The 25,570-nt window shown below is 35.3% G+C and overlaps 1 protein-coding gene across 3 annotated transcripts; it reads right to left on the reverse strand.

Moving 5' to 3' along the window:
- Positions 1–540: 540 nt before the first annotated feature.
- Positions 541–25,210, reverse strand: LOC131958267 (nardilysin). Of its 3 annotated transcripts, none has more exons than XM_059323196.1 (33): positions 25,126–25,210; positions 23,399–23,461; positions 23,127–23,216; positions 22,020–22,146; positions 21,557–21,638; positions 21,153–21,253; positions 20,525–20,651; positions 19,835–19,933; positions 18,218–18,340; positions 18,012–18,069; positions 17,605–17,632; positions 17,314–17,353; positions 16,973–17,042; positions 16,561–16,638; positions 16,300–16,420; positions 15,632–15,742; positions 13,964–14,068; positions 13,427–13,553; positions 11,387–11,419; positions 10,988–11,038; positions 10,785–10,825; positions 9,975–10,102; positions 9,530–9,613; positions 8,323–8,389; positions 7,587–7,714; positions 7,064–7,223; positions 6,607–6,678; positions 5,176–5,319; positions 4,602–4,738; positions 4,074–4,164; positions 3,765–3,881; positions 2,339–2,428; positions 541–1,224 (listed from the first exon to the last, which is right to left on the reverse strand). In XM_059323196.1, the coding sequence occupies exons 2-33, from the start codon at positions 23,407–23,409 to the stop codon at positions 967–969; spliced, it is 3,099 nt and encodes a 1,032-aa protein (XP_059179179.1). In that variant the 5' UTR covers positions 23,410–23,461; positions 25,126–25,210; the 3' UTR covers positions 541–966. The 3 variants fall into 3 exon arrangements, with proteins under 3 accessions (XP_059179179.1, XP_059179180.1, XP_059179181.1); XM_059323197.1 differs by having other exon boundaries at positions 25,103–25,198; XM_059323198.1 differs by lacking the exon at positions 25,126–25,210 and adding an exon at positions 23,943–23,960.
- Between the last annotated feature and the right edge of the window lie 360 nt (positions 25,211–25,570).

The following is a 25,570-nucleotide window of genomic DNA, read 5'->3' on the forward strand; positions in this document are numbered from 1 at the left end:
GTTTTTTTTTGTGACGCGTGAAGAGGTGGGTGGGTTGACCTAAAGGGCTAATGCAAAGAAAAAAAAACCTAATTTTTCTTTAGAAATTTTGTAATGTGGATGGGGGGGGGGGGGGGTACGAAGACAACTTTTTGAGGTCTAACCAAAAAAAAAGGGGAAGGGAGGTAAACGTGGGTGGGTGAAAGGCTGTCTAAAAAGCGAGACATAATTAATTAACAATGACCCCTCCTTAAAAACGATTGTTAATTACGCTTAAGCACATATTTAGGCTAATTCATTCATTAGGCACATTGTTTTGATGAATCATTAAAGCATTATTTTTTTAAAAAATAAATATTTCACCAAAGCAATCCATTTCTAATAGGGCCTTGATATATATAGCTATAATAAATGGACATTGTTTTTTTAAATCATAGTTTTCCTAGTTGTTGACGTTGGTGAAATTATATAAACTGATATAATGAAATTATCAATTTTTAACAGACAGACTACACACAATTTTTCTTAAGAAAATATTGGGCCAACAAAACAAGGAGGGAATATTTTTTTTAATATTGGAAGATGTAATAGACATGATTCTGATGTATTTACACAAATCAATCTTTTTTTAAATTGTAGTAAACAAATTCGGATGTTATATAATAAATACATACAATCTCTCTCATGTAAAATAAAGCAAATCAATGTATCTGGAGATTACATTAAGCCACAAAAACATTCAATTTTACAATTTTTGATCAGATATTCTATTGCACACTCTAAAATGAATGCCATAGAACAACAAGGTCACAAAGTAAATCCATTTTGCTTTTGATTTTTGTTACACACATTAATGTTTTCAAAAATATTTTTGTTCTAGTTATAACATAAAACCAGTTCCGATGGTTCTTAAAAATCCACATAAATGAACATTATCTATCACTCGCAGCCAAAGGCGTCGTCACAAGTCCAAGGACGGTGCCAGCATCACTTGTTGATGACATGGTGTGGCAGCAGGGTCATCTTACTCTTGAACTCACACATGTCTGTGATGTAGTTGACCCCCAGGTTCTGTAGCTCTACCAGGTCAGTCTTTGATGTGACCTTACACAGGGGCCTCATGGTGATGGCTGACTTGATGGCAGCTTTAAACTCTTTGATGCCTGTCCTGATGGTTTTCAGGGAAGGTTCCATGTCAGTGGGGGCGTCGCCGCAGCTGACTTTAGATCTACTGCAGCCTTCAATCTGTGGGGTTAAAAAAGATATGAGCTTGTTTTGAAGCTTGTGTTTGGATTGCCAGGTGGTTTTCAACTTTGTTACCATGTTTGAGAAGTTGGGGAAAAAAAAGTTGACAGCAAAAGTGACAAAAGCTGTGACAATTAATGATGACATTGATAGGTTTAACTCGGGATACTATGAACAATGTTTCTTTCAGCTTTCAAGCATCTCTAAGGGGGGGGGGGGGTGTAGGTGCAGTTGGGTTGGTTAAGATCATGGTTGCTAAACTAAATAGTCCAGGTGTGAAGTACTTATATTCTGCACTATTATACACAGATTGTTTGCATTTCACTTAATGAGCAATTATTTTTTTCTATCATATTCTATTTTATTTTAAAAATGTTAAGTAATTAAAAATTGAATAAAAATCATGTCAATATCCAGAGTTGCCATCCCTTGTAGTCTTTTATAAGTATACGAGCCGACCCCCGGCGTATCATACGCTGCTATTTAGTTATTTATTTTCTACTTTTCAGTAATTCATAATTTGTGATTTCGACAGTACCAATGCTGCCACTGAATATATTTGCTTTAAAACACTATCAGTAGCTTGTTAAGGATGATACCCCCCCCCCCTTCTTTCCCCAACCCCCCACCCCTGAAAGCAGCCTCCTCTTAGTTACTTCCCCTAAGTTTAAAATCGTTTCAAACTAAATTATCTGCCCCTAATAGCCGTCACTAAACCCGGCTCTAAAATTGTAAACATTTAGCGTGAACCACAGCTCACCAGACCATGTAGGGGTGGGGGTGGTAGGGAGCGCGCTTACAGCTTGTTTTCTAACGTCTCCAAGAAGAGAATTATATATATATATAGATTCAAGAAAGTTTAGAGGAGATCACTCCTGCTTTATTTCCCTTAACTTCACTCCCATCTAAAGAATGTATCATGAATATAAAAGTACTTTCGGTACGTGTTGCCTTAGCTGGGATATGGATGCAAACTAAAAACAAGTGAGCAATTTATTTACTTTATTACACATACAGAAGAACAATTTTTGCCTTACAGTCTAGAAACTGCTACTCTACAAATTGGCAATTTCTAATCCCTTATAAAAAAAAAATGAAGTTTGACACGACTCACCATAACAGACAACTTCCTTTGTTTGTTTGAGATCAGTTGCTTATACCAGTTGAGAAGGTCTTTCTGTGTCAGCTGTTGCAAGGCTTCATACTGAAATAGAAGATTCATGGGTCAAGTGGGGCTGTTTACACTTTGTACAGTGAACCGCAAGTGAAGTAGAGTTAGTCTGTTTTAGAGATAGTGTGGTCAGTTGAGTGGACGACATCCCTCCCCCATCAGCTGAACAACATCCCCTCATCTTTTGTTGTCTTGCCATTTAATAACTTAAACTGTAACCATAACAAAAACCAGAACTCTAACATTGCCTTTTGATTAAAGTTAGTTTAACGTTAGGAGTAGGGTCAATTTGTTATCGACAAGAGAGTAAAGTAGTACTACAGTTGTTTTGGCTGGGGTAAGTGATAGGGGTAAATGTCCTGCTCACTGGTCAGTTTTATTCCCAGCCGCTTGCACTAAAGATAGTCAGGTACTCATCAGAGCTGGGTGCTCATTGATGACCCATGGTCAGTTTTATGCCCAGCTGCTTGCACTAAAGATAGTCAGGTACACATCAGAGCTGGGTGCTCATTGATGACCCATGGTCAGTTTTATGCCCAGCTGCTTGCACTAAAGATAGTCAGGTACTCATCAGAGCTGGGTGCTCATTGATGACCCATGGTCAGTTTTATGCCCAGCCGCTTGCACTAAAGATAGTCAGGTACTCATCAGAGCTGGGTGCTCATTGATGACCCATGGGTCAGTTTTATGCCCAGCCGCTTGCACTAAAGATAGTCAGGTACTCATCAGAGCTGGGTGCTCATTGATGACCCATGGTCAGTTTTATGCCCAGCTGCTTGCACTAAAGATAGTCAGGTACTCATCAGAGCTGGGTGCTCATTGATGACCCATGGTCAGTTTTATGCCCAGCCGCTTGCACTAAAGATAGTCAGGTACTCATCAGAGCTGGGTGCTCATTGATGACCCATGGGTCAGTTTTATGCCCAGCCGCTTGCACTAAAGATAGTCAGGTACTCATCAGAGCTGGGTGCTCATTGATGACCCATGGGTCAGTTTTATGCCCAGCCGCTTGCACTAAAGATAGTCAGGTACTCATCAGAGCTGGGTGCTCATTGATGACCCATGGGTCAGTTTTATGCCCAGCCGCTTGCACTAAAGATAGTCAGGTACTCATCAGAGCTGGGTGCTCATTGATGACCCATGGGTCAGTTTTATGCCCAGTCGCTTGCACTAAAGATAGTCAGGTACTCATCAGAGCTGGGTGCTCATTGATGACCCATGGTCAGTTTTATGCCCAGCCGCTTGCACTAAAGATAGTCAGGTACTCATCAGAGCTGGGTGCTCATTGATGACCCATGGACTAGAATCCAGGATCCAAACTCAAGACTTTTGGGTTAGAAGTCAGCTTGTAGCTCTGTAACCAGCCTACCTCAAGTTTGAGTCTATCAAACATGTAGCTCTGTTTAACAATTTCATGCCAGTAAGCACTTGACTCATCATAAAGGTCTGCATCTTCTGAAATCTTGACTGAGGCGTGGCTTTCAACCTATAGTTGGAAAATATCAGCAAAAGCAATAAAAGCAATTTTACTAGATTCTAGTGGAAAAAGATATACTTCAAATATGGTTCTTAACGTTTTTCTATGTATCCAACAGTTAAAGCACTGACAAATTTAAAAATGATGTTTTATTTTAGGCTAACTTTTAATAATTTCTACTAATCTTTAATTTATGCTTACCATATCTTTAAATTTAGCAGGAGGCATTTCTTCAATGTTTTTTTCAAAATCTCTTAAAAACTTGGTCATAATTTCATCAATACTTTTCATACTGAAATAACAAAATAAATTCATCAACAAAGTGTCAACAACTAATTAGGCATAGTTTTAACAACATTTGTCCACATTGGCCTATAGTGGAAGCAACAACATAAAGGACAAACTGGCCATTTATGCAACCAGTGGTGTAGACAGGGGTGGGTGTTAGTTCTCTTTAAATTAAGTTACACCTATTGGTGAAGATGCCCTTATGTTGACTATCTTAACACTCTGAATGTCAAAAAAAAACAACAAATTTTATATTGTTAAAATTGTTACGGTTAAAAAAAAAAGATTTTGGAGCCCTCCCCCATGATCAATTCCTAGCAGGCCAATGCCCCTCGACCTCACACATCAATACAACTCCCACCCCCCCCCCCCCCCCTGATGTAACCAACCTGAATTTGTTGGCCTGACTCCCCCCCCCCCCCACCCTCTGATGTAACCAACCTGAATTTGTTGGCCTGACTCTCCACCACCAAGAGAAAACCTAACACCCCGTGGGTGGTACAGGGCTGGCAGTAGACGCTGTATCCAAGCTGGAACTCTGTACGGAGTACGTTAAACAATGGCTCATTCATGGCCGCCTGGTGGGATAGAGAAACATAGAGAATCCAACTTTGTTTAGTTGGGGATAACACATATTCATTCAATGCATTTCTCTTTGTTGACAAAGAGACCCACAATACTTTATATTTAAAATTGGTTCAGAATTTTATAAAAATTTATAACCTAATTCATAACCAAATGAACATTAAAACAATATCTGCTAGCTAGACAAACACATTTTTTTTTATATTCAACAAATGTAACTCACATAATGCTTCCATTAATACCAGGAGTATGAACTAGGACTAAACATAATTAAATAGCTGCCCAGTCCCAGCTGATAGTACCAGGAGTATGGACTAGGACTGAACAAACAACTTACTGCCAGCAGGTCATTAAGACATGTGTTCATAATGCTACCCAGCCCCAGCTGATAGTACCAGGAGTATGGACTAGGACGGAACAAAGAACTTACTGCCAGCAGGTCATTGAGACATGTATTCATAATGCTGCCCAGCCCTAGCTGATAGTAGTGCACCACACAGGAGTTGGTGTCCTCTTTGTTGACAGATGACATAAAACACTTGAAGTCCCCTTCAGGCAGCTCCAACACCAAGGGCTAGAGAAAACACATTGGCAACAATCTACCCAGGGATTGACAGCATTTCTAAACACATCAAAATTATTTGTTTTGGCTAGAGAAAACACATTGGAATCAATTAACTCAAGGATAGACAGCATTTCTAAACACATCAAAATTATTATTTATCAAATCAGGGATCGACAGCATTTCTAAACACATCAAAATTATTATTAATCAAATCAGGGATTGACAGCATTTTTAAACACATCAAAATTATTTGTTTTGGCTAGAGAAAACACATTGGAATAAATTAACTCAAGGATCGACAGCATTTCTAAACACATCAAAATTATTATTTATCAAATCAGGGATCGACAGCATTTCTAAACACATCAAAATTATTTGTTTTGGCTAGAGAAAACACATTGGAATAAATTAACTCAAGGATCAACAGCATTTCTAAACACATCAAAATTATTTGTTTTGGCTAGAGAAAACACATTGGAATAAATTAACTCAAGGATCAACAGCATTTCTAAACACATCAAAATTATTTGTTTTGGCTAGAGAAAACACATTGGCAACAATCAACTCAGGGATTGACAGCATTTCTAATGCATCAAAATTATTATTAATCAAATCAGGGATTTCTAAACACATCAAAATTATTTTTTTGGCTAGAGAAAACACATTTGCATCAATCAACCCAGGGATTGACAGTTTTTAAACACATCAAAATTATTTGCTTTGGCTAGAGAGAGCACACTGAAATCAATCAACTTGACATTAATAGCACAACAAAATTATTTGCCACTGAGCACAATAAGAGTGAGAATTAATAACACCAATGTTACCTTAACTCAACAAGTTAGGTTACCCTAACAAGTTTATCATTACTGTTAAAAAAACAACAACAAATTTCTACAAAAGTTAAAGCTTGTGTTACCTTATTAAACTAAATGGGTGCTTAACACTAACTGAACAGTTGGTAAAATGTTAAATTAGCTCACAAGAATTGACAGCTCAAGTTGTGTCCCAGCACATATTTGTGCAATTAATATTAAAATAATTAAAGAATAGTTCACACAAATCCTTAGGCCTAGCAATATAATCTATATAGAATTACTTGCACAAATCACTAACCCTACTACCACCACCTACCTATATAATCTACATAAAATACTTACACAAATTCCTTTTGACTACTACAACCACCTAGCTATACATTCTACATAGAATTACAAATCCCTATGCCTACTTAAACCACAGCAAAATGAAATCAATATTTTGAAATGTGCAGTAGAATAAGGGAGCAATCATTACCTTGGGAATATCTTCAAACGGTAGAGGTTTCTTTATCAATGGCAGAGCCAGTTCACCAATGTCAAGGGCATCCTAAGAGTTTGTAAGTATACAGCAAGCTTTATTTAATGATTAAATACTACTAAAAAGAACTCAAGTGAATTGTTTACTTTGTTTAGACTAGGTTGCTCTCTGTGCTTGTCATGGTTGTGTGCTTTATATTTCCAAACAAAAATTTAACAATGGGCCAACAAACATTTGTGTGCCATCAACAATGCAAACAGTCTAGGCATAAACAAGAGGGGAGCAAATTTTGTTTTGTTTACAATGTTCTAAAGTGGATTTTCAAAATCTAAAATTGTTTTATAAAACTGTTAGTACTCTAAAGTTTGTTTAATTTTTACCTGCACTTTTCAATAAAAACACAAGTTTTATATAGTACTTTACCTATCAACAAAGAGACCTAGAAAACTCTTACCTGGGGGAATAGATTCCCTGTGACAAATCCTTCAATGAATAAAGATGAGAACATCTCCTCCACAAACTCTTTCAGCATCGAGTAGTTCACGCTGTCCAAGTGCTTGTACCTGTTACATAATGATGGGTCTTTCTGCTCTAACAGACGGTAGCGCACAGAGCTGGAACAGTTCAGATACATCATGACAAAACCTCTCTCAACAAAACATCTCTCCACACATCTCTCAGCAAAACATCCGTCGATAAAATATCTCTAGACAAAATTTCTGTCAACAAAATATCTCTGGACAAAATATCTCAGGACAAATATGTTGACAAATTATCTCTGCAAAAATATTTCTAGATAAAATATCTAAAAAAAATGTCAATGCTATTACATCATTTTATCTCAGGAACTTGTATTTTTTCAGAGATAATCTGCTCCTGGAATAATTTCTCATTACTAACCCTCGTTAAAACCTTTATAGCAATCAATGAAATCATAGCTTCAGATGATTAGTTTAAAACAGATGAACTTGTCAAACCTGGCGAGTTCCACTGGTTTTATCAGCTTATTGATGTAGAACTGCTTGAGGTGGGTCAATACGGAGTTAAAATTGTCTTCGTTGGTTTGAAAGTTCTGGAACACTTTCAGCATGTCTGCGGCGACAAGCTAAACAAAGAGAAAAAATGCTTCAGGAAAATTACGCACACTTTCAAGGACAACTGCTTCAGATTTTTCAGAATTTTTCAGCTCATAGTGAAACAAGTAAAAAGTCTAGTGACAATTTAAGCACAATTTCCTTATGTTATCCATAACAATTTTAAATCGAGATAAATCATAGCTCCTCCTCCTTCGCCTGCGTCTCGCGCAGTTCGCTGCTAAGCCAGCCAGGTCACATTATTTACCCTCCTTTCCTTCGCCTTCCACTGCCTTCTTTGCTATATTGTACTGTAATGTATTATGTATAATGTAATTTTAAATAATGCGGACGTGTAGGGGGTGTTTAGTTGTCGCTCTTTTAAAAAACCCGGGAATTTTTTTGGCCCACAATCATCCTCGGAACTTGCTTAACATATTTGTTTTTGGAACTAGTCCTCGATATTGCTTCGTTGAGGAGGAGATACGACTTAAAGCTGCGGACACACATCCATCCATCCATTCCCAGAAATGACAAGTTAATAAACGCAATTCTCCAGAATGGAAATTGCGCTAAAAAAAATGAAATGTGATTGTATTTTAAGCTACAGTATACAAAATAGTGCCTATGTATAAGTCACCTTAATTTTTTCACTGTAGCCTCCAATAATAAAAATGACCCCTTCTGGTGTGCCATCAAAGGAGTACCTAAATATAGAATATAGCAGTCTATCAGTCTAGATATTAATTTCAAATAAAATAAAATACAAAATTGTGAGATATTGTTAAAAAAATAAAATGGGTTTTTGGATATAATATAGGGTTGTTGAAAAAGTTACAATTGATAAGCTGAAATACAGAGAGGAATAAAAAGGCTTTGCTGATAAAGCCAGCTAGAATATCATTGTAGTACAATTACAAAACTTACTCATGTCCTGCAATCATTGTAGCACAATTACAAAACTTACTCATATCCTGCCATCATTGTAGCACAATTACAAAACTTACTCATATCCTGCCACCATTGTAGCACAATTACAAAACTTACTCATATCCTGCCACCATTGTAGCACAATTACAAATCTTACTCATATCCTGCCATCAATGTAGCACAATTACAAAACTTACTCATATCCTGCCACCATTGTAGCACAATTACAAAACTTACTCATATCCTGCCACTATTGTAGCACAATTACAAAACTTACTCATATCCTGCCACTATTGTAGCACAATTACAAAACTTACTCATATCCTGCCACCATTGTAGCACAATTATAAAACTTACTCATATCCTGCAAACATTGTATCACAATTACAAAACTTACTCATATCCTGCAATCATTGTAGCACAATTACAAAACTTACTCATATCCTGCCACTATTGTAGCACAATTACAAAACTTACTCATATCCTGCCACTATTGTAGCACAATTACAAATCTTACTCATATCCTGCCACTATTGTAGCACAATTACAAAACTTACTCATATCCTGCCATCATTGTAGCACAATTACAAAACTTACTCATAACCTGCCATCATTGTAGCACAATTACAAAACTTACTCATATCCTGCCATCATTGTAGCACAATTACAAAACTTACTCATATCCTGCAATCATTGTAGCACAATTACAAAACTTACTCATATCCTGCCATCATTGTAGCACAATTACAAAACTTACTCATATCCTGCAACCATTGTAGCACAATTACAAAACTTACTCATATCCTGTCACCATTGTAGCACAATTATAAAACTTACTCATATCCTACAACCATTGTAGCACAATTACAAAACTTACTCATATCCTGCCACCATTGTAGCACAATTACAAAACTTACTCATATCCTGCCAGTGTGGCGTTGTATAGAGTTTCTGTCAGCTGTTGTAGCAACAGTGTCATGTACACATCACCAAGGGCAATGCTGGGAATAGAAGGAAGACTAATTATAATAAAGAAAAGTTGTTATAATTATAACACTGGCTATGAAAGATTTGGTCTCCAAGGAATGTTCTACCTCACAATTACAGAGTTTGATTAACCAACACTTATGGTTTTCATACAAGACACCCTTGGGCACCTAGATGGTGATCACAGACACTATAGCATTCTTATCTAAGATCTGATATAGAGTTACTTTATTATGACAGACAAATCAAACCAATTACTATATAGGAATAAAAAATTCAAAAAAAAAAAAAAAGGAATCAAAATTAAATTCTGAAGTTTCAAAAGCCACATAATTACATGCTTTTAAAAATATTGAAAGAAAACAGTTATGGTACCTATGTTCATTCTTTGATATAGCAGGACTGATAAAGTGAAAGTAGATGTAAGCGTTTGGCATGTGATACGTGTTGTCTTTTTTGTACCACATACGTAGGCCATCCTTGTTCATTACAACCACAGGGTACTGCCAAAATAAATTATTCATGTCTCAACTTTAAGAACAGAGAATCAACATCAACATTATTGTGATCAGAACATCAAAACATACACAGACAACATCAAAACCACATTCATAACATTAACTATACATCCATAAGCTTAGCACTGTAGTGTCAACATTAAAAAAAATTAAATCAATTATCACTCTAGATCTTAATAATAAAATGACAGATTGCACACAATGAATGGTATTGCTATTTCACCATGTAGGCCTACAATCAACAACACTGTCAAATTTACTAATATTAATAAGACTAGTTAACACTCAAGCTATTATTTCTTTATCTCCCTCAAAAGAGAAATTCTGAAATATAATACACACAAAAAATCAGCACAAACAACAAGAACTCAAACAAAAGAGGTTCTGAAATACAATCCATCTGGATATTAAAGCAACATGAACTCTAACAAAAGAGGTTCTGAAATACTATCCATCTGGATATTAAAGCAACAAGAACTCTAACAAGAGAAGTTCTGATATACAATCCATCTGGATATTAAAGCAACAGGAACTCTAACAAAATAGGTTCTGAAATACAATCCATCTGGATATTAAAGCAACAGGAACTCTAACAAAAGAGGTTCTGAAATACAATCCATCTGGATATTAAAGCAACATAAACTCTAACAAAATTTCATCCTCTTACTTTACTTGACTTTTTGACTTTAATGAGACTAAAATCTGTGGCTACAAAAATAGATTCAGATCAAGATTTCAACATACAGGTCCTATTAGCAACTACTGAATTATTTGCAAATCATTTTTAAATTGTTGCCAATGAAATAATCTAAACAAATTTCTAAAAAGAAAATCTCAATTGTGTGGATCAAAATAATGTTAAAATCTCACCAATATATGGATTTGGATCTGGTAATTTTAGTTCTGGATTTGGACTCACATCTGTTGATTGTTTTACAATTATAAAGAAAACAATTGAGATTGATGATACATTTGATAAAAGACAACTAAATTTAAAGAAAAAAACATTTTAATTCTTCCAAAGTTTAGAAATAATGTAAGGCTATACTGTCAGAGATACCAAATTAATGCTTCAAATTGAGTTAAACCTTATACTTTCTGGGCTGACTCTTCAATTATTAATCTTTAATCATCTAAATACATGTGTTTTATATTTTTTTATTTAACACAATTAGGGTACATATAATTAATAAAAAAAATTATGTTTAGAATATATTTTATAAACCTTGTAATTTATAGCAATACAGTCAATAATAAATCACAACTTACTCAGAAGCCTTGTTATTAAAGCATCATCAACACCTGGAGGGTGGAAGGGATTGCTATGACTAACAGAAAACTCTAATCCAGAAAACACTTTCTAAGCTAGCTTTGATCAAGACACAACCAGAAAATGTTATGTAGGAATACACCCCCCTACCCCATTACATGCTGATCAAAATTGTTTCAGACAAATTTTGAAAATACAAGGACAGCATGCAAGAAGTCAAACAACATAAAGAATGTTATCTCTATAAAACAGAATGCCAGCCCTACAATAATAAAGATCTTTTCAAACCAACATAACTTCAACAACATGGTAATTAAAATAAAATTACCCTTTGAAACCTGGTGGTCCATGTGGCAGATGAAGCAAAATTCACCTTTTTGTGTAACCTCAGCATATTGGCATAGTGTGGTCAACATTATATCCAGCCACATTTATCTCCCCTGATATAAGTCAGGTACCTATATCAGCTGGGTGGACTCAGGGATATTATAGGGACTCAAGCCCAATACCTGAACCTGAAACCTTTGTGTTTCAATTTTATGCTCTACTCTCAGTGAGACTTATAAACAATTATTAATCTCATGCCTGGGTTTAAGCTTTACAGCTTAAACACCGATAAACGTTCATTGTAACACAGAAGAATAACTAGAAGATTCCTTGCCAAAGTTATCTGTACATTGCCAGTTATCTGCTAGTAAAGCAACAACTCACTTTGAGCCAGGTATTTGGTGCCCAGCCAAGGTTCCCCACAGAGGTTTGGAAGCTGGACATTGCCAGTTATCTGCTAGTAAAGCAACAACTCACTTTGAGCCAGGTATTTGGAGCTGGACATTGCCAGTTATCTGCTAGTAAAGCAACAACTCACTTTGAGCCAGGTATTTGGTGCCCAGCCAGGGTACCTCATAGAGGTTTGGGAGCTGGACATTGCCAGTTATCTGCTAGTAAAGCAACAACTCACTTTGAGCCAGGTACTTGGTGCCTAGCCAGGGTTCCTCACAGAGGTTTGGGAGCTGGACATTGCCAGTTATCTGCTAGTAAAGCAACAACTCACTTTGAGCCAGGTATTTGGAGCTGGACATTGCCAGTTATCTGCTAGTAAAGCAACAACTCACTTTGAGCCAGGTATTTGGAGCTGGACATTGCCAGTTATCTGCTAGTAAAGCAACAACTCACTTTGAGCCAGGTATTTGGTGCCCAGCCAAGGTTCCTCACAGAGGTTTGGGAGCTGGACATTGCCAGTTATCTGCTAGTAAAGCAACAACTCACTTTGAGCCAGGTACTTGGTGCCCAGCCAGGGTTCCTCACAGAGGTTTGGGAGCTGGACATTGCCAGTTATCTGCTAGTAAAGCAACAACTCACTTTGAGCCAGGTATTTAGTGCCCAGCCAAGGTTCCTCACAGAGGTTTGGGAGCTGGACATTGCTAGTTATCTGCTAGTAAAGCAACAACTCACTTTGAGCCAGGTACTTGGTGCCCAGCCAGGGTTCCTCACAGAGGTTTGGGAGCTGGACATTGCCAGTTATCTGCTAGTAAAGCAACAACTCACTTTGAGCCAGGTACTTGGTGCCCAGCCAAGGTTCCTCACAGAGGTTTGGGAGCTGGACATTGCCAGTTATCTGCTAGTAAAGCAACAACTCACTTTGAGCCAGGTACTTGGTGCCCAGCCAGGGTTCCTCACAGAGGTTTGGGAGCTGGACATTGCCAGTTATCTGCTAGTAAAGCAACAACTCACTTTGAGCCAGGTACTTGGTGCCCAGCCAGGGTTCCTCACAGAGGTTTGGGAGCTGGACATTGCCAGTTATCTGCTAGTAAAGCAACAACTCACTTTGAGCCAGGTATTTAGTGCCCAGCCAAGGTTCCTCACAGAGGTTTGGGAGCTGGACATTGCCAGTTATCTGCTAGTAAAGCAACAACTCACTTTGAGCCAGGTATTTGGAGCTGGACATTGCCAGTTATCTGCTAGTAAAGCAACAACTCACTTTGAGCCAGGTATTTGGAGCTGGACATTGCCAGTTATCTGCTAGTAAAGCAACAACTCACTTTGAGCCAGGTACTTGGTGCCCAGCCAAGGTTCCTCACAGAGGTTTGGGAGCTGGCTGTACTCTTGGTTAAACAACATCACCATCATGCCCTGGGGTCTCAGGAAATCCAAGCAATCTCGTATCAGCTGGAGGAAGAAATCAATACACATCTCAATATTGTTTTTTTAAAAAAGTAAAACAGTTTACTACATTATAAACAAACAATGGGCATCAAACAATAGTTAAAGGAACACTGTGGAGGTACAATTATTAGCCAGAAAGTACAGAGTTTGGATCATGGGCTCAAGTGGATAGGATGCCTAAGTCCACCCAGCACTGGTATAAGTGGCTGGCCATAGTGTTGACCACACTATACATAGATGAACTTCCTTTTCCCCCATCAACATTGTTCATTCATACGCCGAGGTCACAGAAACAGGTAAACTCTACTCCACTTGCTATGAACTGTCAGATTCAAAAAGGAAATTTTACAACTTTTACCCCTGAATGTTTAAAAACTGCAAACTAATTAACACCATAGCCATGGGTCAGTTACCTGTTCATTGTACTCAAAAAACAAGTTGCGGCCGCACAGGTAATGTTCAGGTGGAAACATGTGCATGTTCTCAGCTAGTTCTTCTACATAGTTATAGATGGATTCCTACAATAAACAAACATGTGCATGTTCTCTGCTAGTTCCACATAGTTATAGATGGATTCCTACAATAAACAAACATGTGCATGTTCTCTGCTAGTTCCACATAGTTATAGATGGATTCCTACAATAAACAAACATGTGCATGTTCTCTGCGAGTTCTTCCACATAGTTATAGATGGATTCCTACAATAAACAAACATGTGCATGTTCTCTGCTAGTTCCACATAGTTATAGATGGATTCCTACAATAAACAAACATGTGCATGTCCTCTGCTAGTTCTACATAGTTATAGATGGATTCCTACAATAAACAAACATGTGCATGTTCTCTGCTAGTTCCACATAGTTATAGATGGATTCCTACAATAAACAAACATGTGCATGTTCTCTGCTAGTTCTTCTACATAGTTATAGATGGATTCCTACAATAAACAAACATGTGCATGTTCTCTGCTAGTTCCACATAGTTATAGATGGATTCCTACAATAAACAAACATGTGCATGTTCTCTGCTAGTTCCACATAGTTATAGATGGAGTCCTACAATAAACAAACATGTGCATGTTCTCTGCGAGTTCTTCTACATAGTTATAGATGGATTCCTACAATATACAAACATGACTATCCCTGATAGTTTTACATAATTATAGATGAATTCCTAAAGAAAACCATTGGCTTCATATTCTATTTCAAAATCTACTGCTTTTTAACTTAGGGGTTGATTGGCTGATGACACAAACTACAGACAAAGCTTGAGGCGTTGGATGGAAACAAACAACTAGCCTAGAGAATCTGGACTTTGCAGATGACATAACTCTACTAGCTAGAAGCCAAAAAAACATGCGGGAAAAACTATTTTGCAAATGGAGTTAGAATTATATTAAACATTAACAAAACCAAAGTTATGAAGCAAACTACAACTCACCAAGAACCTATTAAAATTAACAACACACAAGTAGAGAAAGTAAAAGATTATGAAGGAGACTGCACTGCTGAAATTAAAACACGCATCTCTAAAGCCAAACAAGCCTTTGCAACCATGCAAAAAACATGGCGATCAAAAAGAATCTTCCCCAAGACCAAATGCAGACTTTCAAAAGTGATGTCCTTATCAACCTACTGCACGGCAGCAAATGCTGGAAAGTAACAACCACAGCTAGCAGATCACTGGACTCTTTCTTAACTAAGTGCTTGCGAAGGATAAAATGCATACACTGGCCTAACACATCTCCAATGATAGACTAGGAGAGATGGAAATGGAAGCAGTTTCCAAAATAATAATAAAAGGAGATGGCACTTGACGGGGCGTGGCTTAAGAATGAATTCCAGATGATATTGCAGGAGTGGCGCTAAACTTGATGTCTCAAGAATATAAAATGAAAACAGGGGAGCAGCTGGTAGAGGACAGCAAGTAACATTTCTGAAGACTGACAAAAGTAGTGGCCCCATGCGTATTGGGTACAAAAGGGAAAAGGTGATGATTTCAAAATGTGTAAAAGAATTTGTATAACCCTCCCTTCCATTAAAATAATAGAGTGGAAGTCAGACTGAAGAAAACCACATTACCTGCTCCTTAAAAATATACTTTGTTTCTTGAATGTGTTTCTGTTCCTCAAATACATGCGCAGGGAGGGTCACTTTCAGGATATTAATGTACTGGAATATCACCTCTAGAACCTGGTGGCTCAACATTACAGAGGAGAAATGGGTCCAGTGATACAACAGATATGAAATACATGGGTTTTTAGAGCACTTCATCTGATTTGATTGACAGATGAAATATTTAACTGAACCTTTTATCCGTAACAGGGGACGATGTTTGTCGATTGCTTGACTAAGGTCTTGATTTTGGATTCGGTCTGGACTTGCAACTGTTGGATGTCCCTGAGTCCACCCAGCTCTGGTGGGTACATGCCTCACATTTGGGAAAGTAAAGGCAGCTGGGCATGGTGCTGACCACACTATCTCTTCATATGCCAAGGTTAAAAACCATGTGAACTCTACTTCATCTGTCATATGGATCATTTGTTCTTAAACTTACTTTTTTTTTTTACCTTGTGTAAACCAGTAACAAAAAAAAAGATTGTAACAAAATAAATCACTATTTCATATGTAAATTAACACTTAAAAGCAAACAATTTTATAAAAAAAGAATTTCTTGATAAATAATATAGGAACTCTGAAGTTACAAAACATTAAACAACTATATCAAGATAACAATAAATAGAAATTACCTCCTCATAGTTGAGAAAGCCATGCTCAGTCAGTTTGATGGTAAGAATGAAAGCAGACCAAGTGGAATTGTGTGTGTAGCCAGTCATATCATTTCCACCCGCTATTTCTAAGGCTAGGTGCCTAAAAACATAGTGAAATCACAGCTAACTATAGCATTATAAATCAATAATTGTAATAAATTTCATAGATGCACTAAAGATTTATATGTGATACAGTGGGCTACTAATAAAACTACTTGAAATCAACAATTTGGCTCTTACCTCTTCTGTAAGTAGGACAGAATACTACCTTTTCCTTCATGGCCAATAACCAATGATAAATATTCAATAACTCTAGCCCTGAAAACACAATCATGAGCTTGGTTATACAGATCACACTACATCTAGCTCAGAGCTTAACAATATAGACGGTAAAGCCAGCAGCTAACTGTATAATTTAGCAACCAAAAAAAAAGTTAATGATGATTTGCAATGAATTGTAAACCTAAATAAACATCAATGAGTAATAAGGAAAATTTTCATTACTTAAGTAGGCTGTCTAAATATGAAATTTTCTAAGTCTTGAGAAAAATTGGAGAGAATATAACAGTTGAAAACTAATAAATACATACATACATATATATATATATATATATATATATATATGCATATATGACAAATGACAAAAGAAAACCTGTAGTGCTCCATGAGGGGCGGCAACGCCCAGATAATCTCCATCTTGTGTACATCCTCTATTGGTATCACTGTGGAACAATACGTTCTTTAAATTTGTTACTACACTAGACACAATCACAATCTGTTCTTTAAATTTGTTACTACACTAGACACAATCACAATCTGTTCTTTAAATTTGTTACTACACTAGATATAATCCCAATCTGCTCTTTAAATGTGTTACTACACCAATTATAATCACCTCTCTTTAAATCTCTACACCAGCCACAATCACATCAACACCACTATACCTCAGATTCCCATGCCACTACAGGTACTACAAATGTATATTTAACTTACCCTTTACAAGTTTGTTTAATTTCTTCTCTTGGAAAGGAGGCTAAAAAAATAAAAATTAATTGGGGTGAGAGCTGTTATAGGTGTTGCTAATTGTTGTCGTTTTACATATGTTATAGGTATGTCGCTGATTGTTGTCGAATTACATGCTATAAGTAGGTCGCTAATTGTTGTCGAATTACATCACAAATGATAAGCTCAATCACCCTAAAATTTAAAAATTAAGCTCTCCAATCTACAAGCAATATTTAGAAGCTTAAGAACAAAACAAAAAGCATTGTTTAATAACTTTACCTTAATAAATTTAGGCCGAGGAATCTCACTGAAAAGAAAAAGTAAAATGAGATAAACCTGGACATGATGATTGGCTTGTAATGTTCTACCAGCAAGAGAATGAGAAGAATGGAGAATGAATCTTTAACCAAATAAAAATTTTCACATTTTTAAACAGAATTTAAAAAAACTTTCAACTTATGTAGAATGCATTTATTAGGTAACTTAAAGTATTCTTTGTAAAAACAAAAACAAAATAAGCAATATTCACTGCAAAGTTCATTTTTATGGGCTAGTATAATAATGTAAATAAAAATTGAAATAAATTTGAATCATCAAGTTTTGGTAAAACAAAATGTCCTCAAAAGGAAAAGAAGCATTGCAGTAAACAATGGCACATCTCCATGGTTTTGCTAATTGTCACTTACTTATTGGGAATAGGAGAAAATATTCGAATAATATAATTTTCTATTGTATCGAGATCATCTGAAAACAGAAAATTAAAACTAGTGAATCATTTTTTAAATTTTTTGACAACAGCTTTTAAGGTCCAGCTTGGGGCTGCTTACATAGTTAAGTAAACTAAAATGATAAACTTTAAAAAAACAACTTACAACAATCTGTACATTCTTACCCATGGCGTGGACTACTAAGGTCATATAGTGGGCTGAATACATTCTACGGTAAAAGCTGTGCAGCTGCTCGTACACATTGATGTTGTTTTTTAGCGGATCATCTTTCAGAGATTTTTTGTTGCCTGAAAAACAAAATTATATAGTTCAACAAAACAGCCACAAACATGGAGGGTCACACAAACTTTATGTAGCAAAGAAGGTTACTTGAGTTTTAGATGAATCTTGTAAAGTAGATTTTTTAAGGACCAAAAGTAGGAACTGTCATACATAAAGAGAAGAATTTGAAGGCCAAAAAGAGGAACAATTGCACAGATGTTAGTTTGTTAAACCAAAAATAAATCATAAAATAAGAAAATAAGTCATAAGATGTCCAGTTCCCAATAAGTCTGGAACTTATCTTTCATAAATTTAGCCATAGGATGTCCAATTTCCAATAACTGTGGAACTTACCTGTCATAAATTTAGCCATAGGATGTCCAGTTTCCAATAACTGTGGAACTTATCTGCCATAAATTTAGCCATAGGATGTCCAGTTTCCAATAACTGTGGAACTTACCTGTCATAAATTTAGCCATAGGATGTCCAGTTTCCAATAACTGTGGAACTTACCTGTCATAAATTTAGCCATAGGATGTCCAGTTTCCAATAACTGTGGAACTTACCTGTCATAAATTTAGCCATAGGATGTCCAGTTTCCAATAACTGTGGAACTTACCTGTCATAAATTTAGCCATAGGATGTCCAGTTTCCAATAACTGTGGAACTTATCTGCCATAAATTTAGCCATAGGATGTCCAGTTTCCAATAACTGTGGAACTTACCTGTCATAAATTTAGCCATAGGATGTCCAGTTTCCAATAACTGTGGAACTTACCTGTCATAAATTTAGCCATAGGATGTCCAGTTTCCAATAACTGTGGAACTTACCTGTCATAAATTTAGCCATAGGATGTCCAATTTCCAATAACTGTGGAACTTACCTGTCATAAATTTAGCCATAGGATGTCCAGTTTCCAATAACTGTGGAACTTACCTGTCATAAATTTAGCCATAGGATGTCCAGTTTCCAATAACTGTGGAACTTATCTGCCATAAATTTAGCCATAGGATGTCCAGTTTCCAATAACTGTGGAACTTACCTGTCATAAATTTAGCCATAGGATGTCCAGTTTCCAATAACTGTGGAACTTACCTGTCATAAATTTAGCCATAGGATGTCCAATTTCCAATAACTGTGGAACTTACCTGTCATAAATTTAGCCATAGGATGTCCAGTTTCCAATAACTGTGGAACTTACCTGTCATAAATTTAGCCATAGGATGTCCAGTTTCCAATAACTGTGGAACTTATCTGCCATAAATTTAGCCATAGGATGTCCAGTTTCCAATAACTGTGGAACTTACCTGTCATAAATTTAGCCATAGGATGTCCAGTTTCCAATAACTGTGGAACTTACCTGTCATAAATTTAGCCATAGGATGTCCAGTTTCCAATAACTGTGGAACTTACCTGTCATAAATTTAGCCATAGGATGTCCAGTTTCCAATAACTGTGGAACTTACCTGTCATAAATTTAGCCATAGGATGTCCAGTTTCCAATAACTGTGGAACTTACCTGCCATAAATTTAGCCATAGGATGTCCAGTTTCTACCAGCTCATATGCCATAATGCTTCTCATTCTTTCATTGTCTCTGCTTGATACCATCTGAAATTCTAGAGAGAAACACTTCCTGTTATAACCACAGTACACCCAGCATACAAACCAGACAGTCTAGAGGTTGAATTTATAAACATATAGAGAATCTAAATAAATGATTTTTTTTTAATTACCCAAGAAATCTAACAAATTAACCAAATATTCATTTAAGTGTATTAAAAGATAACAAGCATTGCGCATTCATAAAGTACATATTATGATTAAGAATAATGCTTGTATAGCACTCATTGCAATATTCAATAAACATCAGTGTACCCATGTTACAATGGGTCTGGGTCTACTACATTACCCCCATTCAATGCCCATGTATCTGCAACAACACTATGATAGAACAAGATGAAATTTCCAAATTATCTTTGTTGAGACACAAAAATGGACATGACAAGTCAACCCTGATGTGTCAAAACACAAACCAACCAGACATCAAACACAATCTCCATAGAGAGCAGCCTCACAATGTGGCTGCAGTAAGAAGATTCACTTCATTTACTACTTTAACCTACTGCTTCACTGGTCTACCTTTTTAATATACCCAAACCACTATCCACTTAACACCATTGTAGCCATGTTAAAAAAAAACCTCCTACCGTTATCCACAGCCAAAATTTCACGATCAACAGAGTTCTTGTTGAAGAGAGGGCTGATGAAAAACTGGGCAAAAATATCCAAAGCTTTGATAAATGAATTTTGGTGGCAAACAAAGAAGAAGCAGGTCTGAAACACAAAAATGTAACTCCAGTGTTTGTTAATTTAGATTCAACACTAGTTGTCATAGTAACAAATGAAAGTATGATGTTTTGTAACCTAGGACAATGGTAGGGAAAGCAGATACTAGCACTAGCATGAGTTATCAGCACAAAACCAAACCAAACTGTTGTTTTAGTGAGTGAATTTCAAATATGAGAAACATCAGTAAACCAGCTATAGAACCTAAGTAAACATCAGATGTGTTGAATATTGTTGTACACTATATTATAAGTGATGAAAGAAATACCTATTATTGTAACAAATAAGCTTGATGAAATGTATTTTTAAAAAAATGAGATTTCTATTTAAATGTAAGTTAAAAAAATAGAAGTGATTGTATACACATTTAAGTACAGGCAAAAGTAATTGAAATACATTTGATTATAATGGTTTCTTGAATACAATATACAATTTAAAGATGAAACAGAGTAACTGATCAACATAGATGAGACTAACTGATCAACATACCCTTTCACAATCTGTCCATGCATTTGATTCTCCGCCATTCTGTGCAAGATAATCGTCCCAGTAGTTTTCTTTTGGGAATTTCTTGCTGCCCATAAAAACCACTACAAGGAAAAAAGAAATAAATCCTTCAACTTTTTAATAACAGAATAGAGTGCATTACAAGTTACAATAGATTTCATATTATCTTTTGTGCTTTTAAAGAGTTAACCCTCTAATGTTGCGATGTAGTAATACATTTTTTGTAAGATTAACTACAAGTAAAATACAGATCATGTTAGTAAAAAAGAATGATTTTTTACGGACAGATTTACAAATTATCACCATTTACTAAAGACAAACAGATTTACTTCAAGCAAACAGGATTGCTATAGACAAAGGGATTTAGTAAAAAAGCAGAAATTTACTATGTTCCATAAAGTGTGCAAATCCTGGTATCTCTGGTAGATCTGAGAAACTTCCTACACCAATACACAATGCGGCTGCTGCCTGCAAATAATTGGCTCATTTATTGTCTTCAACAAAGAGCACCACACTCATACTACGAGCAAGCTTTGAATATATTTCTCCTATCTAGTGGTGGACTTACAGTGTAAAACTAAAACAGCCTAGTCAACGTACTAACTAGCGAGTTAATATTTGCTAACTGGATGTCTGAGATTGCTAAATTAATAATTATGCTTATTAATTTATAAAGACTAAAAAATTTGAACTCTATTTTATAAAACTGAACTTCTTAAGAGATTCGTAATATTAATTAGTCTTAACTTGGATGGGATACTTTAGGTGTTCTTTATATACAAGTGTGCCTACATACTTCTAAAAGAGAAAAACATCATGTTTTAAAATAGAATTGTCACCCTATTTTACCTCCCCATCACTGTACAATTCATCAATCTCCATAAGTTCTGTAGGATTTAATCTTTTTGAGTTTGTTATGAAAGATGAGTTTTCTGAGATGAGCATTGCTGTTATTCCATTTGGCAAGATCACAACTCTGTAAATAACAAATAACATGAAGGGGGTGTTGTTATGTTGTGCTTTGGTGATTTATCATGTTATATGTGTCATAAAGTAGGGTAGCAGTACAGAGCAATGTCTTTTATAACAATGCCTATTATTTTCTTAATAAGTATTTTTGAACATTTTTTGCTATTTAGGAAGGTAAGGCTTTATATCAGTTTTAAATGAAGATACCTGATGCCTACATTTTTTTATCAGTATAAAATTGTGTCATTGTTTGTTTTCATATTCTAATGATAAGAGTGGTGGTCTAAGAAATGTGATAGAGCTCATACACATTTTAATGGATCAGTCTTAAAGTAATGTATTACGGACCTGTTGCACTAAGCAAGACTTCAACCATAAATAACAAATAACAGAATTGTTTAACAATTTTTCTAAAATTGATAAATGTTGAAATATGATAATTTTAGAACTTGGTTAAAAGTTTAAATTTAATAACATTCTAAAAAATAATAATATTAAGTTTGTTGTGCTCATGAGCACACGTAAATTATTTTGTTAATTTTGACTTGAACTATAAACCCTTTTCATTTACAGTTATAAAAATTTAATTTTCTAAAGAATATTTCATGTATTAGCACTGCAGGGTTACCAAAATTCAACCATACAATATAATGTATGCGTCAATGTCCAAAAATTCTAGAACAAGCACTGGACCTGTCATGTGATATATACATATTAAAGTCAGCACTAACTAAGCTAAAAAAGCTAACATCAGATTTTACTCACCTGTATGATGTGGTATATCAAATTCTGTAATACTAAAGGTAAACAAGCTAAAATCAGATTTTACTCACCTGTATGATGTGGTACCCTTTTTATCAAATTCAGCAGCTCTAAGTGTAAACCAGGGAACATCATATTGTACTCACCTGTATGATGTGGTACATCAATTCAACACTACTAAAACTTTACTACTGTGTAAACCAGCGAACATCAGACTGTACTCACCTGTATCCCCTAGAGTCAGCAGGGGGCTTAACAATTTCAATCATGGTGGTGGATCTGTTTCTTTTTGGCCGCCCTCTTCTTTCTCTACCTCTGAGTTGCAAATGAAATTCGAGTTATAAAAATACATATGCATAAATTGTTTAACATGTAACAAATGCAGTAAACAGGAATGTTGTGTTGCCATTATTCTGATTAATAAGCAGCAATTTGTCTTATAGTTAAAAAGTTTACAACAGTTGCAATCTGTTTTGTGTTAGATAGCAAATACCTACCTAGGCTTCATTTTCCACAGTTGATTTAAAAACTTGGATATTTGTTTGATGTTGGTAACAGGACTAAAACATAGAAAATGTTTTTGTAAAGAGGCCTAATTAATAGTAGATAGTTACTATAGTCTTCAGGTTTAAAATATTGATCTCGGTCTAGGTCTACTAGCTACTAGATCTATGTATAACCTATGAGCTTATGAATATTAGTAGATAGAAAATAGATCTAAGTATATAGATCTATGTAATTAACATAGGGTAAAACCTTAGTTTAGCGTCGGTTATAATATCAGGAATAAATGAAATAGTAGATTTAAATTAGTAAAACTAAAAATATAAAAATAATAAAGTCAAACGTTTAATTCTTTTCACTTGCAGAGGATTTACAATAATCAATTAATTAGATCTAGTTAAAATGAACTAAACAAAGTTTAGTAGCTTAAACAGTTAGCAGAAACACTTAAAAATAATTAGTAATGCAAAATGATTAGTAAAGTAGTATTTGACACACAATTATTAATTAAAATCAATCTAGATTCTAGGGCCTAACCAAATTTTAAATGTTCTGTATTAAAAAGATGGTGCCAAATAAAGTATGGTTTAACAGTACTTCTGGTGGATTCCGAACTATGTAACACCTTTTTTTCACATGACTAGTCTTGGCGGATTTTACGTACCTAAAATGATGGATTACCCTACATTTCTAATTAGTAATTATTAATTAATAATTAATATGAATGCCCACACAGATCTAAACATTTAGAATCTAGAGGTAAAACTCCATTTTAGCGTATTTTATTCCCCGCTTGACGTTCACCTCCATTTGAGCGTATTTTATTATAAACACAACCGAAACACACAAAAACGTTAGGAAAACACTAGATCTACTTATTTTTTTATGAATGTGATTTTTAATTAGAAAAGGTAAAAAAAAACAAAATAAAAAAGCATTAGAACTGTTCCAATTAAATATCGTCAGCGGGAGAAAAATCCGGTCACGGGTTCACCGTGAGTTCACATTGACTAGACTTTAATTAACAGTATACGTCATAGCTCGGGCAGTAGCTGTTTGAAATTGTGTTGGCCTCAGTTTTGGGGTCATTTTAAGTTCATAAATGTTTATTTAATTTACAGTATCATGCCTGGGAGATACTTGTAACAATACAAACTTAGCCGCCTTGCAATTGTGAGTTACATTTACGTACTTCACCCATTGCCATGAAAATTCTGACACATGAACATAGCACATTCATATCATTAATTATTCTAAATTTGGTTTTTTTCTCAAGTTTTGACTAAAGTAAATTATCAAAATCTAAAACGAAGTCATACTCCTAGTTTTTTTAATTCATTTGTTAAAACAAAAACAGCACAAATAAATAAATCGTGTTTTCCTAATGTTTTGGTTATTATAATAAAATACGGCATACGGTCATCTGGATGTAAACAAGAAGCGGAGAATAAAAATAATAAAATACGCTAAAATAGAGTTTTACCGAATCTAGATCTAGATCTAGACTAGAATCTAAAAAAGTAGAAAGAATCTATCTAGATCTAGATCTAGATATCTAGTAAAGTAGATCAACATTCTACTTCTAGATCTACATCATTCAATAACAATAACTTTTAGATCTAGAATCTAGATCTAGAATATCTTCTAGATCCAGAGATCTATATCAACCCAAACTAAAAGCATCTTAAATTGATTACGCAGATCCAGATTTAATTTAAACCTGTTCGTAAATATTAGTAAATAAAACTTATGAAGATGTCCGTCCTTTCCTGCGCAAGTAAACGAAAACACACTAACACATAGACTCCATTGATGAAAGAGTGCCATAAAGGGGGGTAATTATGCGTTTAAAGACTCTCTTTAATTTACGAGTGCTATCCCTTCGTCTACACATTAGCTTAGCACAGCTTTAAAAAAATAAAATAAGCTACGATATTTTATTCTTCATATGTAAAATATTACTGTACAGAAGTTTGATGATGAATAGAACTTGATAGAGCCAACTTTAAAACATACTAGATAAACAACTAAAGTTACGTGAAAATATTGCAACGGGCAGTTTCTGAACTAGATCTAGAATCTAGATAAAAAAAACCTTTCCTACTTCTTCGGGAGAGAATAAAGCCGAATAAAGCATACAGAAATTCGCTCAAATTCATTTCTGG

This window comes from Physella acuta, unplaced genomic scaffold (genome assembly GCF_028476545.2).
Source record: "Physella acuta isolate Inbredline_101_S28 unplaced genomic scaffold, ASM2847654v3 ptg001307l, whole genome shotgun sequence".
Taxonomy (NCBI): domain Eukaryota; kingdom Metazoa; phylum Mollusca; class Gastropoda; family Physidae; genus Physella; species Physella acuta.

Excerpts from the sequence above, each read along its gene's own strand:
- LOC131958267 (XM_059323196.1), bottom strand. Across the intron at positions 11,420-13,426 it reads CACCAAGTACCTGGCTCAAA|GTGTTGATGATGCTTTAATA; the intron begins GTGAGTTGTTGC and ends TCCACCCTCCAG. Across the intron at positions 8,390-9,529 it reads GCCACACTGGCAGGATATGA|GTACTCCTTTGATGGCACAC; the intron begins GTAAGTTTTGTA and ends TTCTATATTTAG.